Below are 26,427 nucleotides of genomic sequence, written 5' to 3'. Positions count from 1 at the left end.
TGTGAGAGTTTTAACCTTACACTTTAGATGACTCTAATAATAAAACATAATTACAACATCGCTCAGCAGCTGACAGCTTTGTTTGGCAGTGAAGACGCCACATAGTGATGGATCTTATCTTCACAAACAGACTATAAAAAAACGGCATGTATTTTTACGGCTTCCTTATAAATCTGAACGTAGTGTGAAAACAAAGATAAGCATACGTCAATCACACAAAAGAGTCCGGATAACGCTTTGGTTTTACAGTTAAAGAGGCCCTGTTAATCTTTTGGGGGTTTTCCCTTTCCTGTAATGTGTTATAGGTTTGTGTGCATGCATGGTCTGCAAAGGCTAGTTTCTCTCCCACACACTCCCCCCCCCCCCCCCCTCTCTGAAACGCCTCCATTGGACTTTGTTTACTTCTGTAACATGATGACATCACTACGTAACACTTCTATTGGCTAGCGCTCCGACACATTGTACTTGATGTAAACACGATACAGTAGAGAAACGAAATACAACTACGAGTCTGAAAATGAGCACAATAGGGTCAATACAAAATGTGGACAATGCAGTTTGAGTTTATTTATAAATGATTGTTTCTGATTGCCATTTTGTTTATCTCTAAGAAAAACATTTAGCACCAAAGGCAGAGTGAGAAACACAAAAATAACTACAATAATGAAATGTGAATTTCTCAATCAGGCGAAAAATGGATTTAATCAATTAAATTCAGATTTTAGTGAACACTTTGATATGCAATCAAGAAAATCAGAGACAAAAAAAGGTGCTGACAACAAGACTTGTATTAACTGATATTGAACCCTAACAAAAATGTTACAATACACCAGCGGTGTCAAACTCAATTTCATCACGGGCCACATCAGCATTATGGTTGCACTCAAAGGGCCGGTTGTAACTTCAAGACTATATAAAAATACATATATAAATATTTAATAGATATAAACGTATGTATTATATTACATCATTGCCTCTGCATTGGATTATTATGGGATACGGTAATAACTTCATAATTAACTACGTCTGAAAGCAGAAGTCTAGGGCAAATAATTGGAAGTCTCTTCAGTGAGAATGTCACAAAATGATTATTTTTTAAAAGCCAAATTCTGGAGAAAATGTGAACAAAATTCATATTTGAGATGCATTGTGGGACATGTAGTTTATGGGCCACGTGCTTCGTAAATCGGCCTGTAACCGTATAATAAACGTATTATATTCTTCCAGAGCTCTTGTGGGGCCACGTTAAATGAAGTCGCGGGCCGGATTTGGGCCCCGGGCCTTGAGTTTGACACCCCTGCAATACACCTTCTTTCTGTCATTTCTTTGGGTCAGGTCTTGTTTTTAGGATTGTCTTTATTTTTTTGTATTAAACTGACGCTTCAAAAACAAGTTACATTTTCTTTCCATTGTGAAATTAACAAGAAAACAGGTCCTAAAAGCTGAACAACTGGCAAGCTAATAGCTTTTTCAACATGTCTCTTTCACATTTTGTGATAGTTAACACACGAGACACTGCTGAGATGATGCAGCTAGTTGTTAAAGGTCACCCAACTCCTCCTCAGATTCGGCCCTCCTACACACTTCTTCAAAAGGCGCTGATTAAAACTGGGATTCTTGAAAGCAAGAGACTGCTCCTCCAGTGGAGGAAATATATTTATCTTCCAAACTGTCTATCTTTGTTTTTTCAGGACGACAAGGAAGACGATATGTGTGAGGAGGAAGATCTGGATGGAAACACAACGAATCACGGGGCCAACAGGAAGAGGCAGCTGTGGTGGGAGTCACGCCAAGGAACAGATGAGAAAAACGTACGTCACGGTTATTACACACGGCTAACAGAGTATTGATTACTGGACGGGTCATGAACTCACCATCTTTTAGCTAGGATATCATTCTTTTCAACAGCCTTGAAAATATCATGAATATCTGTGAATAATAATTAGCTTCAAGTTCTCATCTTTCATCAAGCTTTCCCAATTAACACATTTCCTTCTTACGACTGATAACTAATGTTGGGGTGGAACATTTTAACGTTTCAAATGTAATGTAAAGATAATACTATTATAATAACAAATTAGAAACACAGTTAAAAAAAAACAATGGGAAATAAAAGAATAATGTAAATTAATGCAGAAAAAATAAATTCACAATCCAAGAAATATAGGTTATACAAATAAAATTAAAAATAAATACTGTAAAATGTAGAAGACAATATTTGTTTTTGATTGACTTTAAATAAAAATAATAAAAATACTAATAATAAAAGAAAATAATAGTACTATTGATAATAATGAGGAAATAAAAAATAAATAATAAAAGAAAATACATAATAATAATAACAATAATTAAATTATATACACATTATAAAAATTATAATAGTAATAATAAAAACAATATTTACTGCCTTGAAAATGGTTATACTCTAAACTCAAGCGTACATCTTGTCTCTCCGAGCCTCACCTCCATCAGAGCCTCATCCCTGGAAAGACTTCAGCTGGAAGGGCTTTCTGACCTTGTTCCTATATCAAGGTCGGCGGTCTGTCTCCACCGGCCACCTCCTGAGGTTTGAAAGCTTTTAGGGTGTGCAGACGCAGATGAGTGATGGGCTTGATTCACAGACGTAGTTCCTGCATATCAGCGACTATAGAGAACAAGGAGGCCTTTGACTTCAGCAGCTCATCGATAACACACCTTGCCTTGTATGCTCTTTTTTTCTTCTCCTCCTAGCTCCTCTCCACCCAAGATGGCTTCAGTACAACTGAGGTGGGGGCTGCTCTGGATGTGTCTCAAATCTGTGCATCTTGACCCCCTTTTACCCTCAGTCTTGCTGCAACAAAAGGAATCATTGCAAAGTGCTTTTCACACTGCACCCTTAAAGGTCCCCTATCATACGGTTTTTCATTACTTTAGTATAGGTCTCAGATATATACAAACATGTCTCTGAAGTGTTTGGCTCCAACCACCAAACGGATCATTGCAGCATTACCCATAATCCCCTCTGTTTCAGCCCTGTTTCAAAAGTGCTGATTCTCTGTCTGTTACTTTAGATGAAAATAAGGAGATAAGGGGGGGTACCTTGGTTGGTGATTGGCTAATGGTTACACAAGCCCAAAAAGCCTTATGACATCATAAAGTGGCTAAAATCTGATCAGCTCATTTTCAGACAGGTTTCTATATAAATGGATCAGGACAAAAAGTGAGAGAATCTTTTTTCCTGAAACTTTCAGAGTCTCTTTCCACAGAGGGGACACATGTTGATGTAGAAAAGACGTGAACAAGTGGATTTTGCATAATAGGTGATCTTTAAAGAACATGGTTATCATTTGCTGTGTTTAGAAGTTCATGTCTGAAACACGGAAAATGTCAGGACGTTTAAAATAAACAAGTTATCGGTGTTTTATTTTGGAAAATGTTTGAATCAGAATAGACTGTTTCAGTGATGACAGATTTGTTTAGGCCAACCTGGAAGTTAGCATCACCCTGGATCCCTTGACAAAAAGCCAGTGGGTTTTTTCCTTTGGACTTTTAATCATTTCCAAAAATAAGCTCTGCGGCAAACAGCGTTTTGGATGAAATGGTCATATTGCCAGGTTTAAAAGTCATGATTTTGTCTGAGGCTCCACAAACGACTTTGGAGGTCTGTAGCTTGTATTTCTCATGTTTCCAAAAGCACAGAAAGGTAGTATCCAAATATCCAAGTTACTCAATTTAGACCTTCATCTCATAAAAGGGTTGTTAGCACCTTGTTTAAGTCAGGTTTTGTCTGTGTTCAATTTAAGAATGTGCAGTGTGAAAAGTAGAAGAAATCCCTGTACCGCCCTACAAAGACAAAGTGTGGTGACTAATCTGCTGACACTTAACTTATCTGAAACTTAAACTAAAAACACCAAATCTAACATCTGTTTTTCCCAGTTTGTGGATCAGTTTCTCCTGTTTGCCTTTGTGGGGCAGAACGCAGTACAGTAATGTGATCCCATAGTAGACCTGTTCTCTCAGATACAGAAGTGTATTTGTAATTTCTGATGATGATCTGCAGGCTGTTCCCATCTCAAACGGGACGTCCTTTGAGTTCGTCACCACTGAGAATGGACCGGTCTGCGTGGACTTATATTCCACCCCGCAGTATAAAATGGACCAGCCCAGCGACGGTAAAGGTGAGCAGTTTAATGTCCTCTCTCTTCATTTAATTTAAAAGTTAATGACAAGTAAATACTGTAGAGTGAAACTACTGTGGAAAGAAACGTAATCACTATAAAATCAGAAGCGTATTTTGTGTCGTTATATATAGTTGGATATCAGCAGTCTTTGCGTTTAGTTATACTGTAAACAAATGTATTTCCGAAGATATATTTTATTTCTTTAAATAGAAAGCTTACTTTTGTTAAGACATACAAAACATCTCACATTCAGAAACTCCTTCAATCAAAAGTGTGCAGTGGATAATATTGATGTTATTATAAGGCAGTTGTTCCTAGTTTCTGGATGTAATTAAGAATTACAGAACAACATATATACACATGTTTATCGTTGATATTTCTGTTGTATTTTTAAAATAACTGCGTCAAAAATCATTGGATTTTCCTGCCATTCCTTTGTTTTGATTCCACCACATTGAATTGTCTTCACTTGTACTTTGCACTTGAACTTGCTTAACTGCACCTTGTCACAACTGTTTCTACAGGTCATCAGCCTGTGGACACAGCTGCTTAATGTCTGCTGTTATTGAAGTAGCTTGGTAAAGTTGTTTTGGTCTTGCTAGTGGCTTCTTTATTGAATTAAGATAAGATGAGATAAAACTTTATTTATCCCGAAGGAAATTGTTGTGCCAGAGTTACAAAAATACAATAAACACATCAGCACAATAGTAAAACTGTACACTAAAAGTGCAGTAAAAAGAGTATTAAATATCTACAGGAAACATAGACGGTCACATAATTAATGTCATTATCAGTATTCAGTAGTGCAAAAAAAACGTAGTGGCAGATACGTAATTGCACGTTATCATGGCACATTATTAATAATAATAATATTGCACATGTTATATAGCGGAGAGCAGTTGCGGACTGGCCATCGGGAGGTTCGGCAATTTGCTAGCGGTATTTACTTGCGGTACCGAGGTGGGCCGGTCGAATAAGTCACTAGCAACTGCCCCCGTTGACAATTTATTAGCAGTATTTACTTGCAGTACCGCGGTGGGCCGGCGGTACCGAAGTCCCGGACTGATTTTTAGTCCCAGTCCGCCCCTGGCAGCGAGTGTTTTGTAATGATGGTAATGATATTGTTAGGGTGCGTAGAAAAGGTAGGACCCAAAAGCAGTATTAACAAATAATTTACAAAAAAAGCCGATGACAAAAGAAAACAAGAGACAAAGTTAGCATTACCAAAAACAGGGGAGCACGAGTAAATAATCCAGGACCCAAACATGGAGCGTGACATGAAGGGAAAGACAACCAATGAACTGACACCGAACACAGGAACAGACTAAATACAGGGAGGGGTAATCACAAGACGAGAAACAGCCGGGCAGGGAAGGAGAAACACAAGGGCAACAGGTGAACACAATCAGACAACTAGACACACCAGGGAAACTAACGACAGGGGAAAAACACAGAGAAAAGGACCAGACAATAAACCAGGAAGAAAACATGACAGGGAGAACAGCAAAACACTCAAAACTAGACATAAAAACGTGACATGACATGAATATCGTGACAGATATCTATATTGCACATAGTGTTGGTGTGGAAGTTCTCAGTTTCCTTTCCTGAAGGGTGAAGATGGCGATGTCTGTCCATTCCCACATACCGGATGTTTGCTTTTAACTCTTGTACACACGTTCATGATCTATGGTGATGAATTGTTGTCCCATACTCTGGTCTGAAAGATTATCTTGTCCTCTGCTGGACAGATTTCCACTCTGTGTCTTCAAATTGTTCCCAACTTTATACGTATAAGCTCAACCCTGAATCACTGCAGTCTCTCACGTAACTCAATAATGTAACCGAGCCCCGTAAGTATTCTAACAGTGAGTCGTGTTTCTGTGTCCAACCAGAGAAGAAGAAGGAGGAGTGTGTGTATGAGATGTCTGTTCCCCTGGAGGAGTCGGAGCTTGAAGGAGGAGAGGAGGAATCTAAAATGAAGAAAAGAGGAGTCGGTGCGATGGTCAAAATCTTCCACTTTGTCCTGAAACAGAGCTACATCTGTGCTCTCATAGCCATGATGGTGAGTAACGCATCCCCCAGATGTTGAAACGTAGGAGCTACAGACGCAGGCTTATGCTGCATTTTTGTTGGGAAATTTGAATTCCCTTAAGAGAAACTGGTAAATGATGAATGGACACAGTTTGTCTTTTGTTACATTTGATAAAGTAATAAATAAAGTCAATGTACAATCGATCTCAAATGCAGGAACAGAGCAACTTCATCCTCAGAGGATAACATAGCTTTGAACACAGTTTACAGTCACACTATATAGTAGAAAGAAAATAGCCAACTGGTCCTACCCATAAAGTATCTATCTAAACATCCCCACCATTAAACTATAAAACTCCCCAGTCCTTAAGCATTTGCAAATCCACCTTTTGCCCATCCTGAAATGTCAATCCTAAACATGTGTCTCTGTTAAACACATATAGACTATAGAGATACTAAAAATACTATTTAACGGAGTAAAAGGCAATCTGAGTATAAGAAATAATCTATATATATCATTTAAATTATCATATGATAATTTGACACGACAGAAAACATTCAATATGACTTTTGTTTATGAATTTAAAATGTATAACTGTTGCACAAATGACTTTGAGAATTTAATTTGAATACTGGAGAAGCCCTCTGTCATCCTCCTCTGTCCATACATGTACATGAAACTGCTGTGCAATGCAAACCTGTGGAGCTGTTGGCAAGAATAACTACATTACAGTTTAAAACTAAAGTGAGTTTCCTACATCAATAAAGGTGGGGTAGGTACGTTTGAGAAACCGGCTCGAGATGCACTTTTTGTTATATTCCATGGAATGCTCTTAACATCCCGATAGCAATGAATATCTGAAGTGCTTTGATAAATAATCCATTAAAAAATATCATCTGTGGAAGCCGTGGCGCTGTAAAAAGCACGACCATCTGAGCTGGCCCGGCTAAAGTAACTGGATGGCCTACCTGCCTGTCAGCCTTCCATCTGTGCACAAACTTATCTCGTGCCCTCGTTGGTCATGTGCGCGTTCGTGTGTATTTTCAAATTCTAGCGCACTCGAGCTGGTTTCTCCAAAATTACCTACCCCACCTTTAAGAGTAAAACACGTCCACGTCTTGGTTCACAGACGGATTACTGGACAGGTTAGGGGTCTCCTAAGCAGACCTTTCGTTTGAATTTACTGCTAACATTTCTTGTTAGGAAGTCACAGACAAAAATAAAATGACCTAAAAGATGTGTGTTTAAATCTGTGGCTCTTGTTCTTATGTAGAAGTGATGGGTGCCTTTTATATCTCCCATTGTTTTAGAATCCTAATATGTCTGAGTAACCAAACTTTTGCTGACATATATGACATGTAGGTCTACGTGATGTTTGCCTTTGTAAACTAACGGAGTGAAAACTGCATGAACGCCGAGCTTCATTATTCCTTCATCAGCAGCTTCGTCCTAACAGTAAGTTAAATGTTGTGTTGTTCAGGCGTGGAGCATCACTTACGTCAGCTGGCTGACGTTTGTCTTCCTCATGTGGTCGTGCACGCTGTGGATGGTGAGGGACCGGCGGCGCTACGCCATGCTGTCCTCGCCCTTCATGGTCGCTTACGGAAACCTGGTCATAAGTCTACAGTACATCTTTAGTTTTGAGAACCTGAATCCTGACCAATACTCAGGGTTCTTTGTCAGCAAGAAAAACCATTTCCACTCAATTTCATCCAAGGTTTGGAGTTTAAAATATACTTTATTTTGTCAGTGCCATGTATTTCTGTCTACTAAAAAAACATAGATTGAGTGACAACCTCTGATTTAATATGTTCTTGGAGTTATAATGTGAGAAATGTACTCTGTATGAAGCTAATGGGATACACTGTAACAACTGGTTCTCTCTAGCAATCAATTAATCAGATCAAAGTGGGCAGTTTTACAATTCCTCCTGGAAAAAGGAAGGGTTTGTCCTGTTTTATGGACTGTGTCCGTCAGACTTTTAGTGGGATGTTTATTATCATCATACTACCGTTTTATTACAGAGTGCATATGTAACGATGCAAAATGATATCACCTTATTTGTTTTGCTTTATTTAAAGTGTCAGGTGTGTGCAACATGTGCCTGACACTTTAAAAACTCAAGTCTGATTGTGTGTGTGTATATATATATATATATATATATATATATATATATGTTTCCTCTATGTTGTTTTGACCACCCATATTGTGCTTTGAGCATAGTCATTGCTTTCCTTTCTGTTTGTCTGAACATTACATTTGTTGTGTGCAGATCATGTGTCTGCTGACCTTTTGGCTTCTGCTGAGACAAACACTTACAGAGAGAGAGGAAAAACTAAAAGAAGAAAGTGTCAGTCTCTCAGACGTTCATGTGGAGGATGAGAAGAAGAAGGGTAAATCCAGGGCTCTTATTTTACTGAGATTATAACAGACGTCATTTAGAAAAATGGGCAGATTATGGAACAACGGGCCCCTGTGCACTGGCATGGGAAAGGCCCCAAGACGCACTGACTTTGTAGTTGTGAAGCCCCTTTTTGTTTACAATCTCTTTGTAGTCATTTGAAGTTCCCTTGTTTACCTTATAAACACTTGGAGACGTTTTCCTTTCACCTATATCCTTTCAGTTATAAGCAATATATGAGTAAGTATTGTGCATTAATAAACACTTGATAATGTCCTTGAATTATCTTATGACTACATTATAGTGCAGGCGTGTCAAACTCAAGGCCCGGGGGCCAAATCCGGCCCGCCACTTCATTTTAAGTGGCCTATAAGAGCTCGCAAATAATATAATCAGTTTATTATAAGGTTACGTGCCTCTTTACAGGAGCACGTTGCCCATAAACTACATGTCCCACAATGCATCTCATTTTGTGAGATGCGCACTGAAGAGACTTGCAATTACTTGCAATTATTTGCCCTAGACTTCTGCTTTCAGACATAGTTAATTATGAAGTTATTACCCTAGATAATAATCCAATGCAGAGGAAATAATGTAAAATAATACATTATTTTATATATATTATGTATATTTATCTATGTATATTATCGATATAGTCTTAAAGTTACCACCGGCCCTTTGAGTGCAACCATAATTCTAATGTGGCCCGCGATGAAATTGAGTTTGACACCCCTGTTATAGTGTGTTACAAACCATCAATTTACTGTAATGTTTATCTTGTGCTTGCAAAAGCCAAAAAGGGTGGATTAAAGTAAAGTGTTAGAAATCATAAAAACATTTTTGTCAAATTTAGTTTTTACAATGTGTATGTTCCAGTTTGTGTGAATGCAGGTTATTTAGGAAGGTCTGAAGTTAGTCAGTAGGGCAGTGCATATTTTTCTGATTGGCTGCTGTGTTTTATAGAGGAAGAGGAGTCTGAGGAGGGAGGGGAGCAGGACATCATGCACGTGCTGGGCAGCATGGTCATGGCTCTGCTGATCAAATACTGGATCTACATCTGCGGGGGAATGTTCTTCTTAGTCAGCTTCGAGGGAACCATCGTCATGTACAAGATCATCTACATGATGATGTTCCTCTCCTGCGTGGCGCTCTACCAGGTAACAAAACACACCTGTACACATGCAACTAGATGGAAATGTTCCTTGTGATACTCAACACGCTATACAAAACCTAGTTATCTTCACTGTGCAACATTTTGTCCACATCATTTAAAGGGGACCTATCATGCAAAAAGCACTTTTTGATGTCTTTTATACATGAATATGTGTCCCCGGTGCGTCAGGGAACTCACAAAGTGTCAGAAAAATAAAACCCTCTTTCTTTTCCTCCATACCCAAATCTCTAAAAACGGGGCCACAACGGAGCTGATCCAGATTTGCGTCCGCTATGATGTAATATCGGAAATGTGGGTTGGCTTTACACCCACGGCCCTATCAGAAAGTTGCTATCAGAAACAATACCCGACGTAATATGGTCGGTGTTTACATTAGCATCGCTAACACTCAGAGCTAACCTGTACTGGAGAGAGTATGTGTAAAAAAGCAGGAAATAAAAAAAGGAACTCGCCTTGTGGTATAACCGGCAAGAGAGAAAGCCTTTGAGCTCCATACTGTTTCAGAAATAATCCTTGATGTGGTTTAGAACATGGTATGGCATTTAATCACGGCAGCATTTAGCTGTATCTCCGTAGAATTCTGAGCAGGCACAAGCTCCCCTTTTCTTTTCAAGGTAAGGACCCCAAATCCGCGTTTCTCTAACAGGGCTGGAACAGAGGGATATGAGGGATGTCTAAAATGCATGATCTGTTTGGTATTTTGAGCAAAACACATTATAGACATGTTCATTATATATTTGTATTTATCTGAGACCCATAATATATGCCTAAAAATAGCATACTATAATAGGAGACCTTTAAACACACTCTGTATCTTCTAATTCAAGCGCACAAATTAAAACCGATAAGATGTTTATTTAAATCCTTAAAAAACGTTCTGATCTGTCTGACCTTAACACATTTTCAAATATACCCTACACACTTCCAAAAAGTCTCTTTCATTTCCTAAAATCTTTATCTTATAAGTCCTTTGAAAACAAAGTGGGGTTTTACTACGGAATGTGTAAATAACAAGCATCTTGGTATTACAAGTTTGAATTATGGATAGGAACACTGTAACGTTTCCAAAAATTAAATTTCCCAATTACAGAAGCTGCTGACATTTTTAGTATGCCATAAAAAATGTGTGTACATAATCCACCCTGTATTCACAACGCTTTTATAACTCTACTGGAGTCAAAACAAAGCAGTAACCCTACATCCAGATGTTTTCTGTGATACATTTCGTGCATTAAAGCTGTTAACTTCTGAGAATTCATCACCCCGATAATCACAATTACTCCTGTTTAGGTGCACTATGAGTGGTGGCGGAGGATCCTGAAGTACTTCTGGATGTCGGTGGTGATATACACCATGCTCGTCCTCACACTGGTCTACACCTTCCAGTTCAACATCTCCCTGCCTTTCTGGACAGATCGGGTGGGAGTGAATAAAGAACAGTGAGCTCCTCAGAATAACCTTAATTATAGGCACACTGATATTTGAATGTTATAAAATAAACACAGTGACATACAGTAGAATAACATTTCAGGGAATTTCATATTCTGTTAGTAGCTCCAACACACAACGTTTTAAAGACTGTCCTCCGCTCTCAAATGTTAGTGGTTTGAAACATTTTTCATGGTGAGAAGGTGAGAACAGAAAGCACTTCCTGCAAAATACAATAAACTCAGTTATGCAAATTCCAAAGATTCAAAAATTCACAAATTCATGAGAAAAAAAAGAAGAATTAGTTTTTTCTTGACATTTTTTTAGGGTTTATTTTATTGTAAATATCCCCAATTGCATTTCAGAGAATATCCAAGTTATTTTACTTGGATATTTCTGACTTAAATGTCAGAAATTCAGATTTTATGCCAGTGTATTACCCCCTTCCCCAACAGCATGTCTTTTTTTGTTGCCCTAATTCATGTAAAACGCTATAACCAAGAATACGTTGTATGAACTACTGTAGGTGTCTTCAGTTCAAACAAGTTTAGGTAAGTGAAGCAAAAGGTGATAAGCAGATTTCTTAGCCCAGTCTTTTTTCATTTTTCTGCACATGGTATTTTACAAGGTTATGGGTAATTGTATATTATAAGAGTAGCACTACAGAAACCCCTATTGTATATCATCCGGCAATGACAACATGTTCATTCTCTTTATAAACTTTCATTATTGAGAGTATTTTTATTTGTTTTATTAACCTTCTTTTGTTTACCTTTTGTCATCAATCATTTGAAAGCATTCATTAATGAGAAGTTTTACTCACATATACTGCAAAAACTGATATAAGCTCATATGTTTTCTCCTGTTTCCTCTATTTTTTTTCCCATCATGCAGCTTGAAGGACCTCGGCCTTGAGCAGTTCAAACTGACCGTTCTGTTCACCAGGATTTTTACTCCCACGTCCTTCCTGCTGGTGTGTATTCTCCACATGCACTACTTCCACGACCGCTTCCTGCAGCTCACAGACCTCCAGGCTGTCTTGGCTAAAGAGGAGAGCACGATCTACAGGTGAGACGCGTTACGTTTGTTACGTTAGGTGCACAAACTCATTGAGAAGTTGACTTTTCTTTTGTAACTGGTTGGTATAGGTTCATACAGCGAAGTAAAATAGCCCCACAGGCTAATAATCAATCAGTTCTTATAGTCGCTTTATATTTTATTATACATTGGTGTTCAGAAGTAGGCCATTGGTTTGATCTCTTTATGACTGTTTCTCAATCAGATGGTTATGTTGGATTGTGTTCGTTGTTCCCGCGTCCAGGAGAGAAGTTAAAATAAAGAGACTGATGAAAAGGTTGAATTTGGTACTTTAATTAAGTAGCGTGGTAATGAAACAAACAGAGGAGTAGTGGAGACATCAGCTGTTGCCTCGAAGTGGTTACGGTGGAAAGAGAGCGAACAAGACTCGCCACCTATCTATGGCCCCGTCTCAGGTCGGTTAAATGAAATCCTTGCTTCCCTCACGTTTCATTACATTACATTGTATTTAGCTGACGCTTTTAACCAAAGCAACTTACAATAAGTACATTCCACCAGGAAGATACAAACTTGAGGAAAACAGAATCATATAAGTACATCAGGTTTCATAGAGCCAAACATTTCAAGTGCTACTGCGTCTAGTCCCTCCCACCAGGGAAGTACGGAGAGACGCAAGGAAACCACGAGAAGCAGGGAAATGAGTTTTAAGAGCAATGGGACGTCCTTTCCTCCGGAGCGTCACGTGAAGCGACGTCCGTTTGTGATGACGCCGCACAGCTGTTCGTCTGACAGCAGCTCTGTCCCCGTTGTTTTCACAAACACCCCTGCCACACATTTACTGACACAAACATTTGTATCATCTGTTGTAGACCCCTATAAATCAAATAAGAACTCATTCTCAAAAAAGATAAACGCCATTCTTAAAATATATAAACGAACAATAGTTTGATTAATATTGATTAGAGTGCACAATAGAAATAAAATAATTGAGAGAAGAAAAAGATATATATTATCTATCAAAACCCAGTGAGGTTAACATTCATTGGATTGCACACTTTGTTTGTTTGTGTGGATATGTAGCACATTAACATTTTAATAGCACTTAAGGACTGACTGAATGGAAATGACAATAAATGAAAATGTAAAACGAAAAAAGCGATCATGAAAATGTTTCCAATAAATGAATTAAATGATTTTTGACCACTTTGTTGTTCAGATATATCACATATTTGTAACTAAATTATACATTAATTGAAACAAAACACATTATAAACTGAGGAGTGACTCCCGTGAGTTTCATTTATTTTCTTAACTCCGCTGGGAAACGGCTCTCATGTCAAGAAGCATGAGATCAGTTCATGCGCTGCATCATCCAAACAGTGAGCGATACACAGTAAGGGGGCGGGGCGAGTATCTGAGGATTTCATCGGAGGATGGTCTGGTGGTTCCTCGATTATCGCTCCTCCAATATCGCTCCTCGATCCTCGGTCCTCCGGCAGAAATAAGAGCTATGGGACGGTACTCAAGATGGCGCAGACAAATCAACTTCCGGAGAGACCGAGGAGTGAGGAAATGAAAATAGTCGACCTGAGATGGGGGGGCCTTTCTCACTTCGGTTAAATGGATTCCTTGCGTCCCTCACTTGTGTCGTTTCCCTGTGACTAGTCCCTCCCACCAGGGAAGCATGGAGGGACGCAAGGAAACCACGAGAAGCAGGGAAATGAGTTTTAAGAGCAATGGGACGTCCTTTCCTCTGGAGCGTCGTGAAGCGACGTCCGTTTGTGATGACGCTGCACAGCTGATCGTCTGACAGCAGCCAGCTCTGTCCCCGTTATTTCCGCACACACCCCCGCCTCTGTTAGTACACATTTACTGACACAAACATTTGTATAATCTGTTAACCCAAATAAATAAAAAATAAAATAAGAACTCATTCTCAAAAAATATAAACGCCATTCTTAAAATGTATAAACGAACAATAGTTTGATTGATATTGAGTACACAAAATAAATAAAATAATTGAGAGAAGAAAAAGAGATTAACATTCATTGGATTGCACACTTTGTTTGTTGGTGTGGATATGTAGCAAATTAACATTTTAAATAGCACTTAATGACTGACTGAATGGAAATGATAATAAATGAAAATGTAAAACGAAAAAAGCGATCATGAAAATGTTTCCAAAAAATGAATAAAATGATTTTTGACCACCTTGTTGTTCAGATACAGTATATCACATATTTGTAACTAAATTATACATTAATTGACACAAAAGACGGTATAAACTGAGGAGTGACTCCCGTGAGGTTCATGTATTTTCTTCACTCCGCTGGGAAACTGCTCTCATTTCAAGAAGCATCACATCAGTGCATGCACTGCATCGTCCAATCAGTGAGCGATACACAGTAAGGGGTCTGGTGGTTCCTCGATTATCGCTCCTCCATTATCGCTCCTCGCTCCTCTGATAAAAATAAGGCCATTGGGACGCTACTCAAGATGGCGCAGACAAATCAACTTCCGGTGAGACCGAGACCGAGGAACGAGGAAATGAAAAATAAGAGAAGTGAGAAAGGCCCGGGGCCTGCATATCTCATCCGTGACCCCTCCTCTTAATGGCCGCCGTGATGTCGGGGGTCCTCCCATCTCTTTCTTCTATGTCCGATATCGCGTAAAACAGAGGATATAGACGTTGTGTGGTCATTGTATAACTCCACACGCCTTTTCTCCTCATACACCCTTTCATCCATTTTTATTTAATGAATTTTAACGGCTGTAATCGTTGTTAACGTAAAGCCGGAAGTGACGTCACTGTTGATAAACGGAGACTTCTTCCAGTAAAGCTTTTCAAAATCAACTTTAGCAACAACGTTAGCCACAAGCCAATGCCAACCGGAAATGTTTTCAGAATAAAACAGTTTTAAGCTTACTCTATGTTTAAACTAAATTACGTCATTAAACATTGATTTTAATTTCTTACAGTTATAAGAGCTTTTACTGATCATGGAAATACCTTTTAAAGGAACCAGTAGTAATGGATGTTCAGGACTTTTCAAAGATAAAAAAAAAGGAATTCTTCCATTTGTATAAAATCTCTCATCATCTAAAACACAATAAAGTGTGCAACACATGCAGCCAAAGGCCATTGAAATCTCTTAGGAAAACATCTGCTTCCCTCTATGACGCAATTGTAAAAATACATGATAGGATCGGACTGAATTATAACATAAGTCCACTGAAAGTTGATAAACAAAGCCCATTCCTCATCTTTCTCCATTATATTCATGGTAACAGTTGAGCGTGAATAGTGAAAACACTCATCCCTTTTCATCTCACACTATTCTGGATAATCACACTAACTGCTAAACACCCATCGTAACCACTGATCTTTGTCACTCATCTGTTGTTGCCGCTCTGTGTGCATTCACATTTTCAATTTAACTTTATCCGTGTTGTTGTGCATCTCATTGTTTTCGCCACCGCTCGCTCAGCTCGTCTCTACTTCTCTCTGTAAACCTGCTGCCATCTCTCCTCTCTTCTGACACCTTGTTTTTACACAGCCACGCTAAAGTCAATGGCCGTGTCTATCTGATCATGGATAGGTGGGTACCTGCTCGCTTTCTGTGGCATCCATCACCATCCCAGTTCACCTCTGAGTCTCAACTTCCTCTTCCTGTTGCAAAACGTCCTTTTCCCCCTCACTCTGACTTATCCCTGTGACCCTTTTTGTCCTTTTTGTGGCAATGATACATTTATACTCCTAGAGTTTTGGTATTTACTGACATGAATGGTGTTTGTTTTCAGGTTGTGTATATTATTATTTTGCCTGTAGCCTTCTCTTCATGGGTTCTCTTCATCTTCCTGGATCTTTAACCCCCCTCCAGACCCAAGCCCAGCCTTTTCCCTTCTACTTCTCTCCAAAAGAAACTGTCAAACAAGCATGTTTGATTCTAAAATAACTATTCTTCCCTTCCAGTGTCTTGCAACACACCCACTTTTCTGCACTGAATCCCAGAAAATTACCCCCTTCCTGAAAAAGCTCGCCTACCCCGAACCACATGAGCCTTTTTGGCCCCTTTTTATGCATTTTTAATAAAACCATGTGGATGTTTGAGGTGATGTCAAGTGTTAGTGTCAGCCTTCCTTTGTTGGTTTTGTCTCCTCACTGTTCATCTGTGTAACTTTATTGTCCTGAGCAGCATCAAGCAAAAAATTCCCCCTCCAAAGAGCAAGTAAGTGTGACCACAGGATAATGAAATGTCTGCCTTGATATGCGGCCGGTTCATGCAAGTCAAACCCGACCCAGGAGCTTGCTACATTGCCTGAGAAGATTTTTAAAGGGTTGCCTCCTTTTAGCTCCTACCATTATTCTTGTGCAAGAAGAAAACTCCCTCAGACATTAAAAACAAACAACGTTTAAAGAATGCCAAATGAATGTGCACTGCTTATTGATTGCAATGCCTGATGAAACGCCGCTCTGTTTCCAGTCAGCGGACACACAGCAGCAGATTCCCATCCAAACATTTGCATCAGAGTAATTTGACAATCAATTGGACCTTGTGTATTAATGTGTGTTGTATTTGTATGCTTATGAGGACAGAATGCCTTCAAAAAAAATAGCGATGTAAGGGAAAAGAACATGATAAATAATGTCTATACATACATTATGTAGGACTGATATAGTCACATTGCTGTATACTGTGAGGATCAATTCCAGGTTGCTTTCTAAGGTTCATTTATTTCAGGTTACCAATGTCTGTTGACTTTTTTTTGGCGGCCCCTTTCGGCCATAAGCATTAATTGCAGGTGTGTTTTATGATCATATCTTATGAGAAACAAACTGTGTGGCCAAATGCAAATATCCAAAGGATATTTTATTACCTAATTGACTTAAGAGACTTATTTCTAAAATACAAATCCTCGAGAAAATGTATTTGAGGTAACTTCAATTAAAAGTATTTTACTTAGTGAAAGGATATATATTTAAGACGTGTATTTTACATGAAGTCAAAGGTTGCATGAAAAAAAAGCTTTGGGTTATGGCAAGTCAGGCGAACATTGTCTCTCCACTGTCTCTAAAAAGCTTAACACAGTGGTGTCAAACTCAAGGCCCGGAGGCCAAATCTGGCCCGCGACTTCATTTTATGTGGCCCACAAGAGCTTGCAAAGAATATAATCAGTTTATTATAAGGTTACGTGCCGCTTTACAGGAGCACGTTGCAAGGAAAACTACATGTCCCACAATGCATCTCATTTTGTGAGATGCGCACTGAAGAGACTTGCAATTACTTACAATTATTTTCCCTAGACCTCTGCTTTCAGACGTAGTTAATTATGAAGTTATCAGATAATAATCTAATGCAGAGGCAATATTGTTAAATAGTACATTATTTTATATATATTATGTATATTTATCTATGTATATATTTATATAGTCTTAAAGTTACCACCGGCCCTTTTGAGTGCAACCATAATTCTAATGTGGCCCGCGATGAAATTGAGTTTGACACTCCTACATTTACCGTAAAACTTTTAAAAAGTAAGTCCTGGTTAAAGGTTTTTACAACTGCTAAGAAAGTATAGGAAGGGGTCTCAACGTTCAAATAATAGGCCAAATCTCAACAGCAGTCATTTGATCAGTTTCTAATTTATTTCATTTATTAATAGAATATGTTGTGGTTCCAGAGTAGCCATTGAATGGTGGAAAATGGCTTGCTTATACATACAGTTTAACGTCAGGTAAGCAGGTTAAAGACATTCAGTCAGTCATTCAAGGTCCTCATAAGTGTAGAGATACAAATATGTATGTGTGAGTCTGCATGCGTGTGTGTGTTTGTAATAACTTCTCCACCTGTCTTCAGACTGGTGCACCAGGACGGCAGCCTGGCGGACCTCACCATGCTCAGCGCCAGCTCTGTGGAGGCCACGATATCCAGAGAGGAGCCGCAGCAGGAGGAGGACCAGGGGGAGTGGAGGGGGGAGAAGGAGAAGGTCCTGGTGGTGATGGACGACACCGACATGACTGGAGAGAAACCAAGGACTTTCTCCGACAACCGGCAGTCGAGCACAGACGAGAGCCGGCACTGCAGCGCGGGAACCGAGCCGGAGCCGAGCACCGAGCAGAGCTCAGGTAGAATAGAATAGGATATATCTTTATTGTCATCATACAAAGTACAACATAATTTCTTTGGCAACTCTCACTGCAGTAAAAAATAGATACAATACATTACATGTTACTTGTTAGATGCTTTTATCCAAAGCGACTTACATACTCAATACTGTGGGCAATCCCCACAGGAGCAATTTGGGGTGAAGTGTCTCAGGGACACAACGACATGCTGACAGCAGAGGGGTTTGAACCTGTAACCCCCTGATCCCAACACCAAGGCTCTATCCACTGCGCCACACAACTCCTCGTGTACACAATAAATATATAAGAGTGGTAAAAGCAGAGCGATGACAGTGCAACGAGAGGTCAATGTGCATATTTACGTGTGTGTGTGTGTGTGTGTGTGTGTGTGTGTGTGTGTGTGTGTGTGTGTGTGTGTGTGTGTGTGTGTGTGTGTGTGTGTGTGTGTGTGTGTGTGTGTGTGTGTGTGTGTGTGTGTGTGTGTGTGTGTGTGTGTGTGTGTGTGTGTGTGTGTGTGTGTGTGTGTGTGTGTGTGTGTGTGTGTGTGTGTGTGTGTGTGTGTGTGTGTGTGTGTCAGATAGAAGCTGTACCTCAGTCTATTGGTGTGTGATTTTATTGTCCTGGACCGTTTGACAGATGGAAGTACTCCAGTAACACACCGAAGAACCACGTTAGGACTGATACTGTCTTCCCTTTTATCTTCAGTGTCATTTTAACACTAATTATCATTATAAGAAGAACAAGAGATAAACAATAAAAACTTGGTTACATCTTGAGGAATGTATCCAGTGTTTCTAAAATGTGTTTTCAAGTTCCTCTGAAAAACATGAAATATCAAAGCAAATCATATGAGAACTACGATAGCACTTGTAGGGCACAGACCTCTGCCAAGGCCAACGGTGCATTCACATGCTCCTCGGATGGTCCCGTTTCCTGAGTTAGGCTGTCGTTTCCCGTGTGTTCACAAACTAATATGGAAAGAACAAGGACATTACAGAGGATGTGTCGTATTTAAAGCATTTAAACAACACAACACTGAATTGCTGTTCTCTTTGAGGCGGTAGTTTATATGAATTTCTAAGTCGGGAACTTGTTTTTCAGCTACGGTTTATTCCAACACCATATGAATGCAGGGAAATTGCCGCATCTCATATTGTTAACAGACAAGAAGAATTTTGTTTGTATCCTCTGTGTCATTTGGCTCTGCTCCAAAAGGGTTTCTTCCTTGGCCCATGATACATCCTTCCATTTATTATCATAAAGAATTGCAGTAGTAGTTTTTCCCATAATCCCGCTGACACACACACGGTCAGACTGAAAACACAACTTCCTTGTCGGCGGTCATAAAACTTCTCATCCAGAGAGTCTTGTACTTGTACACTTCTCATGGGTTTTATTTCAAAGTGTATGAAAGCTTTCCTCCATGCCTCCTCCTCTCGTTGTGTTTACAGCTGAGACTCACATGTGCTGATATGTAGCGGTGCCAGCTACACTGTCAGGAGCGTAGAGATGTTTTTCTTTCAGATCTGTTTCTGCTCTTCAGTCTGCTCAGAAGACATATGTTGCATACACTCTTTAAAGTCTCTCTTAGACTCAGTGTGCTGTCCAAGTATCCGCCGCCTGCACTCTCCACCAGCCGGCCGTTAATCATCCCGAGGAAAGCTGTAAAAATCTGTTGTTCTGCAGATTTTTGGGTTCAGTAAGATTTACCTCCTGTTTCCCCTGCTGACACAGAGCGTAGCTCAAGTGGTCACTTTCATCCATTACATCGCCCTGCTGGAGCCAACTAGCGCTACACCATTAGCATATTTACGCAGACCGTCACACTGCTCTTAAATTAAAATGTTGTTTATATACACAGAAAATAAAATAGGTGATAAAAAACAACCCTGCAGGGCCTCTCCATTTATAATGAGGTGCAAGCTATGCGAGCTACAGTATATGCCCTCTCAGTGTTTTCTTATCCAAACAATGAGGGCTCTATTAAAACCTGAGATAATATATCCTTTGGAGAAACACATAACCAAACTATAGCTGGAGTTTTAATATCCTTTGTGAGAATATTAAGGCTGAATTCTCAGGTAATTAAAGCAACAGTTTAGAAATAGCTTGTAAAACACATATTTAAGGTGTTGCCATACATCGAGACATATGGGGAAAAATTACATAAACAAACATTTTACAGTTTCACAATATATCTGAAACATATGTTTAGCTGTTAACTTTGCTCAATAAAATGTTGTACATATCAAAATGTAGCTTTCCCTCACTAAAATCCAGATTGTCTTGCACATCGGTTCCACTAATTGAACACACTCAATAAGAAATAGTTTGCTGGATACATTTCAGTATTTGACTGGAAATGATTTGTAAGACTGAAACAAAGTATTCCCCTAAATCCCAATGATATTTTGTTTACTACAACCGATAATGAAAAATTAGACAAAGTTAGGGAACTAGAATGACAGATTTTTGTATCTGTTGCTGGGCTAATAGATTATACGTTTGTTTGCATTTACAATTAATCATAACCACATTTAAAAACGTTTCGACAACCTCTAAATGTTTGCTGAATTTGAATGTTTATGAGGTACAGTTTGTGTTTCAATGGAATTGCTACTCAGCCTTTCTGCAAATACATCAATATACTAATAAAACATAGGACTGGAAAAGTGCATTTATTAGGGTCCATCTTTACCCAGTGGTTTAAAACATTTCCATGGCAGCAGGACAGTGTTTTTTAAATAAGATATACTAACAAAAATAAGACCTGTTCCTGAAGTGCAAAAAGAGATTCTGCTCCAGCTGGGGTTGCTGTTTTAAAAGCTACGTAAGCAAAATATCAGTACTGTTCAAACAGAGACAGACTGCACAGCTGTAATTGTCAGGGAATAATTCTGTATGCATGTTTACCTTTTGCCCTCTGACGCAGATGCCCAGCCTTGGGCAGCCGCTATCTCCCTTAAGGAGGGGCTGCCCTAGCATTTTGTTGTTGTTACCAGTTTATGACCGGGCAACTTTCGGTCGGAGATAGTTATTGTTGTGGGACACCTGGAACACATCCTTCTCGGGGTGTAGATGACCCCGCGACAACAAATGTGATTCGGTTTCACCAGCTGTTTAGTCTATCTATTGAAGAATGTTGAAACTAGTTCAAACCTGGAACTACAGGAGGGTTCTTCAGAATTGATTGTGGCATCTCATCCGTGAGGTCAAACCGTGGCCCGTGACATGTCTTGAGAATTCTCCGGACGTGGCTCCAAATAAACCGTCAGTGTTTGCCATCAAAGCTCCCGCTCTCCTCGTGTCTCTCTGAGTCCTGTTTCCAATTACTTCAGAAGTTTCCCCCACAGTAGTGAAGAGATGAAACCTGGAAACTCTTCACATTTGCACCTACTCAGTCACTCTTCTCTCTTTCAGATCTGAAGAATAAATGGCACCTTGTGGTCGACCGGCTGACGGTGCTCTTCCTGAAGTTCCTGGAGTATTTCCACAAACTGCAGCTGTTCATCTGGTGGTTACTGGAGATCCACATCATCAAGATCGTGTCCTGCTACATCGTGCTGGTCGCCGTCAAAGATGTAAGAAAGCTTGACATTACACTTTAAAACAAGGCTCTATATCTAAGCTATAAAGCAGAGGTGTTATACGCCCAATACGAGCCAATTTGCAGGCTCAGATTCTCGGATTTGGGCGCTTTCTAGCTGTTAAAAAGCTGAGGTTAACAAGGTGGCAGTGCCTTTGACGTTAGGGCCCTTTGAAATGTTTCTCTCGTTAAAATTGTGCCACATGCTACACTGCCAGTTTTCACGTTGCATACCAGCGGTTTCCTGAGGCTATTTCTATTTGTTTGTAAGTAAATTACACTGTCATTTCATACAGTTCTGAGTCAAAAAGCTATTACATTTCCTATCACAAATACCCACAGTTAGCATTGCTCACATTTCCTTGGTAGATTTTATTGCTCCTATGCTGTAAAAAATAACAACACAGAGGCAACTGGAACCAATAGGGAATAAACCAGGATTGGTTAAAGAGTTGCACCGCAGATTTCTTGCCATCAACTCTCTCTGAATGAAGCCTTGAACTTGGATAAGCTGCTTGGGCTTTTACATTCTCATTAAAACTGACTTTTATAGACTTATATTTATGTATTGTAATGATATTTTATTCATAGTTCCTGACCTCAATTTTTACGAGTGCATTTGGATTTTCCTCAAAATGTTCTTCACTTCTTTTCTCCAGTTTATTTTTTGGGTAAAGGGATGTGTAAGTGTATTCAAGCACTTCTTACCTACAGTAATTATGAATCACATGCTTATAATACATGAAACAACTCAATACAACGCTAGTTTGTGTAGCAAGGAAAGGAAAAGGAGGAAATGTAATTAGAAAAGGATTTATTCTTTTTTTCCTGTCCTCATTGCATGCATTGTCTCTTTTTCAGGTTTCTTTGTTCAACTACGTGTTTCTGGCGTCCTGGGCCGTCGCGCTGCCGTACTGCCAGTACCGGCCGCTCGCCTCCAGCGTTTGCACGGTCTGGACGTGTGTCATCATCGTGTGTAAAATGATGTACCAGCTCGAATTCGTAGAACCCATAAAACACTCGACGAACTGTTCGATGGTGATTATAAAGAAATTGCTTTTTTTTTCCATTCATATTTACACAACATAGATCATATCCTTACAAGGGCTGTCCTAAATGTCTCATTTTATTCATATTTGAGGCTTTCAATCTTTTCCTAGGTTTCAGGACACCCTAAAAAAAAAAAAAAAAACGTGAAACAAATTTCAATAAAGTAATTAATCAAGTTATTACACTTTTTTAATCATCTTTTTTCTTCAATTTAACTTTTGTATAATCATACGTGCTTTATTTTGAAAATAAGTGTATTAAAAAGGTATCATTTGTTATATAAAAAACATTTTGTGATCTGTGTTTAACAAATGCTGACTTTAAAAAATAAATAGACAACACTCAATGATTGAATTCACGACAAATATTTTAACACTAGTTATATTATTATAGCTTTAAATGAAACTGTGCAGAAATGCCAGGTTTAAACAAAAGTAATTGACATGCCAGAGAATTTTTGTGTAAATGTTGGTGTAGAATCTAAAATAATTGCTGCTTCAAATGACTCAGTACAGCCCTTATCCTGACTATCCTTACACTTTTACTTCATATATACAATGATATGTTCTGTCCACAGCCAGAAGACTACTCAGAAGTCCAGAAGGATGACATGAAGAAGAATTCTGTGCTGTATAAGAGTGCGGTGGATCCAGCCAACTGGGTCGGCCTGCAGAAATCTGACGACCTGCTGGGCTACCTCAGGGTGAGGAGAACAAACCAAGCACAACCAAAAAGATATCTAAAAATTAAAGTAATGTAACCATATTTCCGTTACTTTTGGATTACCTCAATATCAAATGCAATGCAAGCAGAGACAAAAGAAAATAACTATCAATAAGAATGTATTTTTCACATTAGAACAACACATTTAAAGATACTCTCTCCATCTGTGCAGGACAACCTCATGATGCTAGCTCTGTTAGCGTTCGAGGTGACCATCTATCGCCATCAGGGATATTTCAGACTGAGGAACAAGCTGTCGCCTCCCGCCGCCCAGATCATCTTCCATGATATCACACGGCAACACCTGGACATCGGCATCATCCGCTTCATCAAATACTTCATCAACTACTTCTTCTACAAGTTTGGACTTGAGGTAAATACAAATGAAAAGAGCTTAACGAGGCCCTATTTTCCTTTTTGGGGTTTTCCCTCTTCTGTAGTGTGTTGTATAGGTTTGTGTGCATGTAAATGGTCTACAAAGGCTAACATGTTCCCAAAGTCCCCTCCAGAGGGAGTTTCTCTCCCACACACTCCCCAATCTGCCTCAATTGGACTCCTTTGTTTACTTCCTTAACAAAGTTACATCACTAAGTAACACTCCCGCGTTCATTGGCTAGCGCTCCAACACATTGTACGTGATAGGCTAAGGGGCGGGACATCTCCAAGTGGTTGACCAATCAGAGAAAACTGGGCTCTGGTTTCAGACAGAGTGGGTGGAAAGAGAGAAGCACAAAATACAAATTTGGACCTGAACATGTGCAAAATATATCCTCTTTTGAAAACAACCCTTAATGTTTGTATTCCTTGTGTGTTTGCCTCAGACGTGCCTGCTGCTCGTGGTCAATGTCATCGGGCAGCGGATGGACTTCTACGCCATGCTTCACGCCTTCGCCCTGATTACAGTCATGTACAGACGCAGGAGGAAAGCCATCGCTGAGATCTGGCCCAAATATTGCTTCTTCCTCGTCGTCATGCTGACCTTCCAGTACTTTATCTGCATTGGGATCCCGCCGGCAGCCTGCAAAGGTTTGTGTGAACCAGGGTTTCCGTTAGTCGGTAATTACCGTTTTTTAGCTTATAAAATGTATTAAAAACCGGTCAATTCAAAACCTGCCGGTCAAAATGTCCAGTAATAATTAGGGATGCTCCGATCGATTGGCCGCCAGTCATTATCGGCCGATATTCACTCTTAATAGTTTGATAGGTGCTCTCTATAAAGGCAGATCAGGAGAGCTGGAACTGATCGATATGGACATAAACGCGAGGGAAGTATAACTGCACGCGAGAGATCAGAGATCTGATCAGCTGCTGAGTCTGACGGAGACACGCAGCTCTGCATTATCACCTGAAGCCCCGTCCTCTGTTTAGCGCGCTGCATGGGAAACTGACGGGCTGTCAGGAGAGAGAGAAAGAGAGAGAGGAAAGGAGAGGATCCGTTTCTCCCGTGTTATTATCCAAAGTTAATGTAAACTTTTGAATAATGTACTTCATCTACTACAAGTAGTTTGTTTGAATGTAATAATTATGTTGTTTGTTGTAGCGTATCATTTATTGAAAAATGAATCTGAATTTTTCGATGTGTTACGATTATAAACTGAAGCAATATAAAAATGAACCCCATTAACTGAGTTTTAAACATCAGCATATCCGGTCATAGTCCTGTAATTACCTGCTAACGGAAACTCTGCTACACAATTCTTCTTATTATTATTGAAACATGACCGGTAAGTTTCAAATTTGTCCGGTAAAATAAATTCTGTCCGGACATTTGACCAGCGAGAAAAAATCCTAGCGGAAACCCTGGTGTGAACAACAAGGCCAGATTGTACTTATTGCTTTGATATCAGGACACAATCAAAGACTATTGTCCCTATCAATCAACCGAGCATTTTACAGTCAATGGAGCCATTATTTAGTGCATAAAAGGCGAAAGGCTCCTCTGCATTTGTGAAGCGTCATCTGTTGTTTCAATGTCAAAGCTTTAATTGTCACAAATGCCATTCTTTTAAAGTGATCCACAATCATAAATCCTATATGTCCGATGATAATGGCGTATGTTTTTATTTCAGACTATCCCTGGAGGTTTCCCAACTCTACGACTGACTCCAATGTGGTCAAGTGGCTCTATGTTCCAGATTTCCGCACCCCGCCTAATCCATCGTTCCTCATCTGTAGGTTCTTCACTTATAGATGTGTAGTGGTTATTGCGAATGTGTATAAGGGCCATTGTAGGTTAAATAAATTATTACAAATTGGGTAATATTCAGAGAAAATAACTTGGATGAATGCTTTGAATTTAGGCGAATTTAAAACTCCATAAATCTAGGAGGAAAAAAACACCTTTTTGTTAAGGTACCACATCGCTTAACATTACAAGGTGTGATAACCCTCATAACACCACGGACGCCGTTATATAACCAGTTTCCATACTGTTGCACCTCCTCACTAAAATGTAAATGTATCAGGGGCTTCTGTGGTGTGATGTTGATCCAAGTCAGCAAAGTGAAGCCATGTGGTTGCTAAAAAAGTTTATTTTGCGTACATTTGTTAATCTCAGAGATTGTGTCTTCAATCACAGAAATTCTGAAGAAACTCAGTAGTAATCTATTTTTTAAACCTTCTATCCTCATCACAGGTAATAATAACAATTGTCATTAAAGGTCACCTATTATGCAAAATCCACTTGTTCATGTCTCTTCTACATC

At 39.4% G+C, this 26,427-nt stretch overlaps 1 protein-coding gene across 9 annotated transcripts in view; it reads left to right on the top strand.

Moving 5' to 3' along the window:
• Positions 1–26,427, top strand: part of piezo2b (piezo-type mechanosensitive ion channel component 2b) — a 107,067-nt gene that overhangs the window by 40,738 nt on the left and 39,902 nt on the right. For 8 of the 9 annotated variants that reach the window (XM_079649239.1, XM_079649236.1, XM_079649243.1 and 5 more), the window contains exons 9-24: positions 1,692–1,811; positions 2,731–2,766; positions 4,040–4,157; positions 6,056–6,225; positions 7,676–7,912; positions 8,468–8,588; positions 9,560–9,753; positions 11,061–11,209; positions 12,093–12,266; positions 18,095–18,363; positions 21,784–21,944; positions 22,811–22,987; positions 23,577–23,702; positions 23,895–24,095; positions 24,544–24,748; positions 25,792–25,893. In XM_079649239.1, coding sequence (XP_079505365.1) covers positions 1,692–1,811; positions 2,731–2,766; positions 4,040–4,157; positions 6,056–6,225; positions 7,676–7,912; positions 8,468–8,588; positions 9,560–9,753; positions 11,061–11,209; positions 12,093–12,266; positions 18,095–18,363; positions 21,784–21,944; positions 22,811–22,987; positions 23,577–23,702; positions 23,895–24,095; positions 24,544–24,748; positions 25,792–25,893 — 2,560 coding nt within the window. The remainder of the gene's footprint in view (positions 1–1,691; positions 1,812–2,730; positions 2,767–4,039; positions 4,158–6,055; positions 6,226–7,675; positions 7,913–8,467; positions 8,589–9,559; positions 9,754–11,060; positions 11,210–12,092; positions 12,267–18,094; positions 18,364–21,783; positions 21,945–22,810; positions 22,988–23,576; positions 23,703–23,894; positions 24,096–24,543; positions 24,749–25,791; positions 25,894–26,427) is intronic. The other variant, XM_079649238.1, reaches the window with a different exon arrangement.

This window comes from Notothenia rossii (genome assembly GCF_949606895.1).
Source record: "Notothenia rossii genome assembly, chromosome: 9".
Taxonomy (NCBI): Eukaryota; Metazoa; Chordata; class Actinopteri; order Perciformes; family Nototheniidae; genus Notothenia; species Notothenia rossii.
Note: the sequence above shows the minus strand (reverse complement) of the source record. Positions and strands in the feature narration are given on the sequence as shown.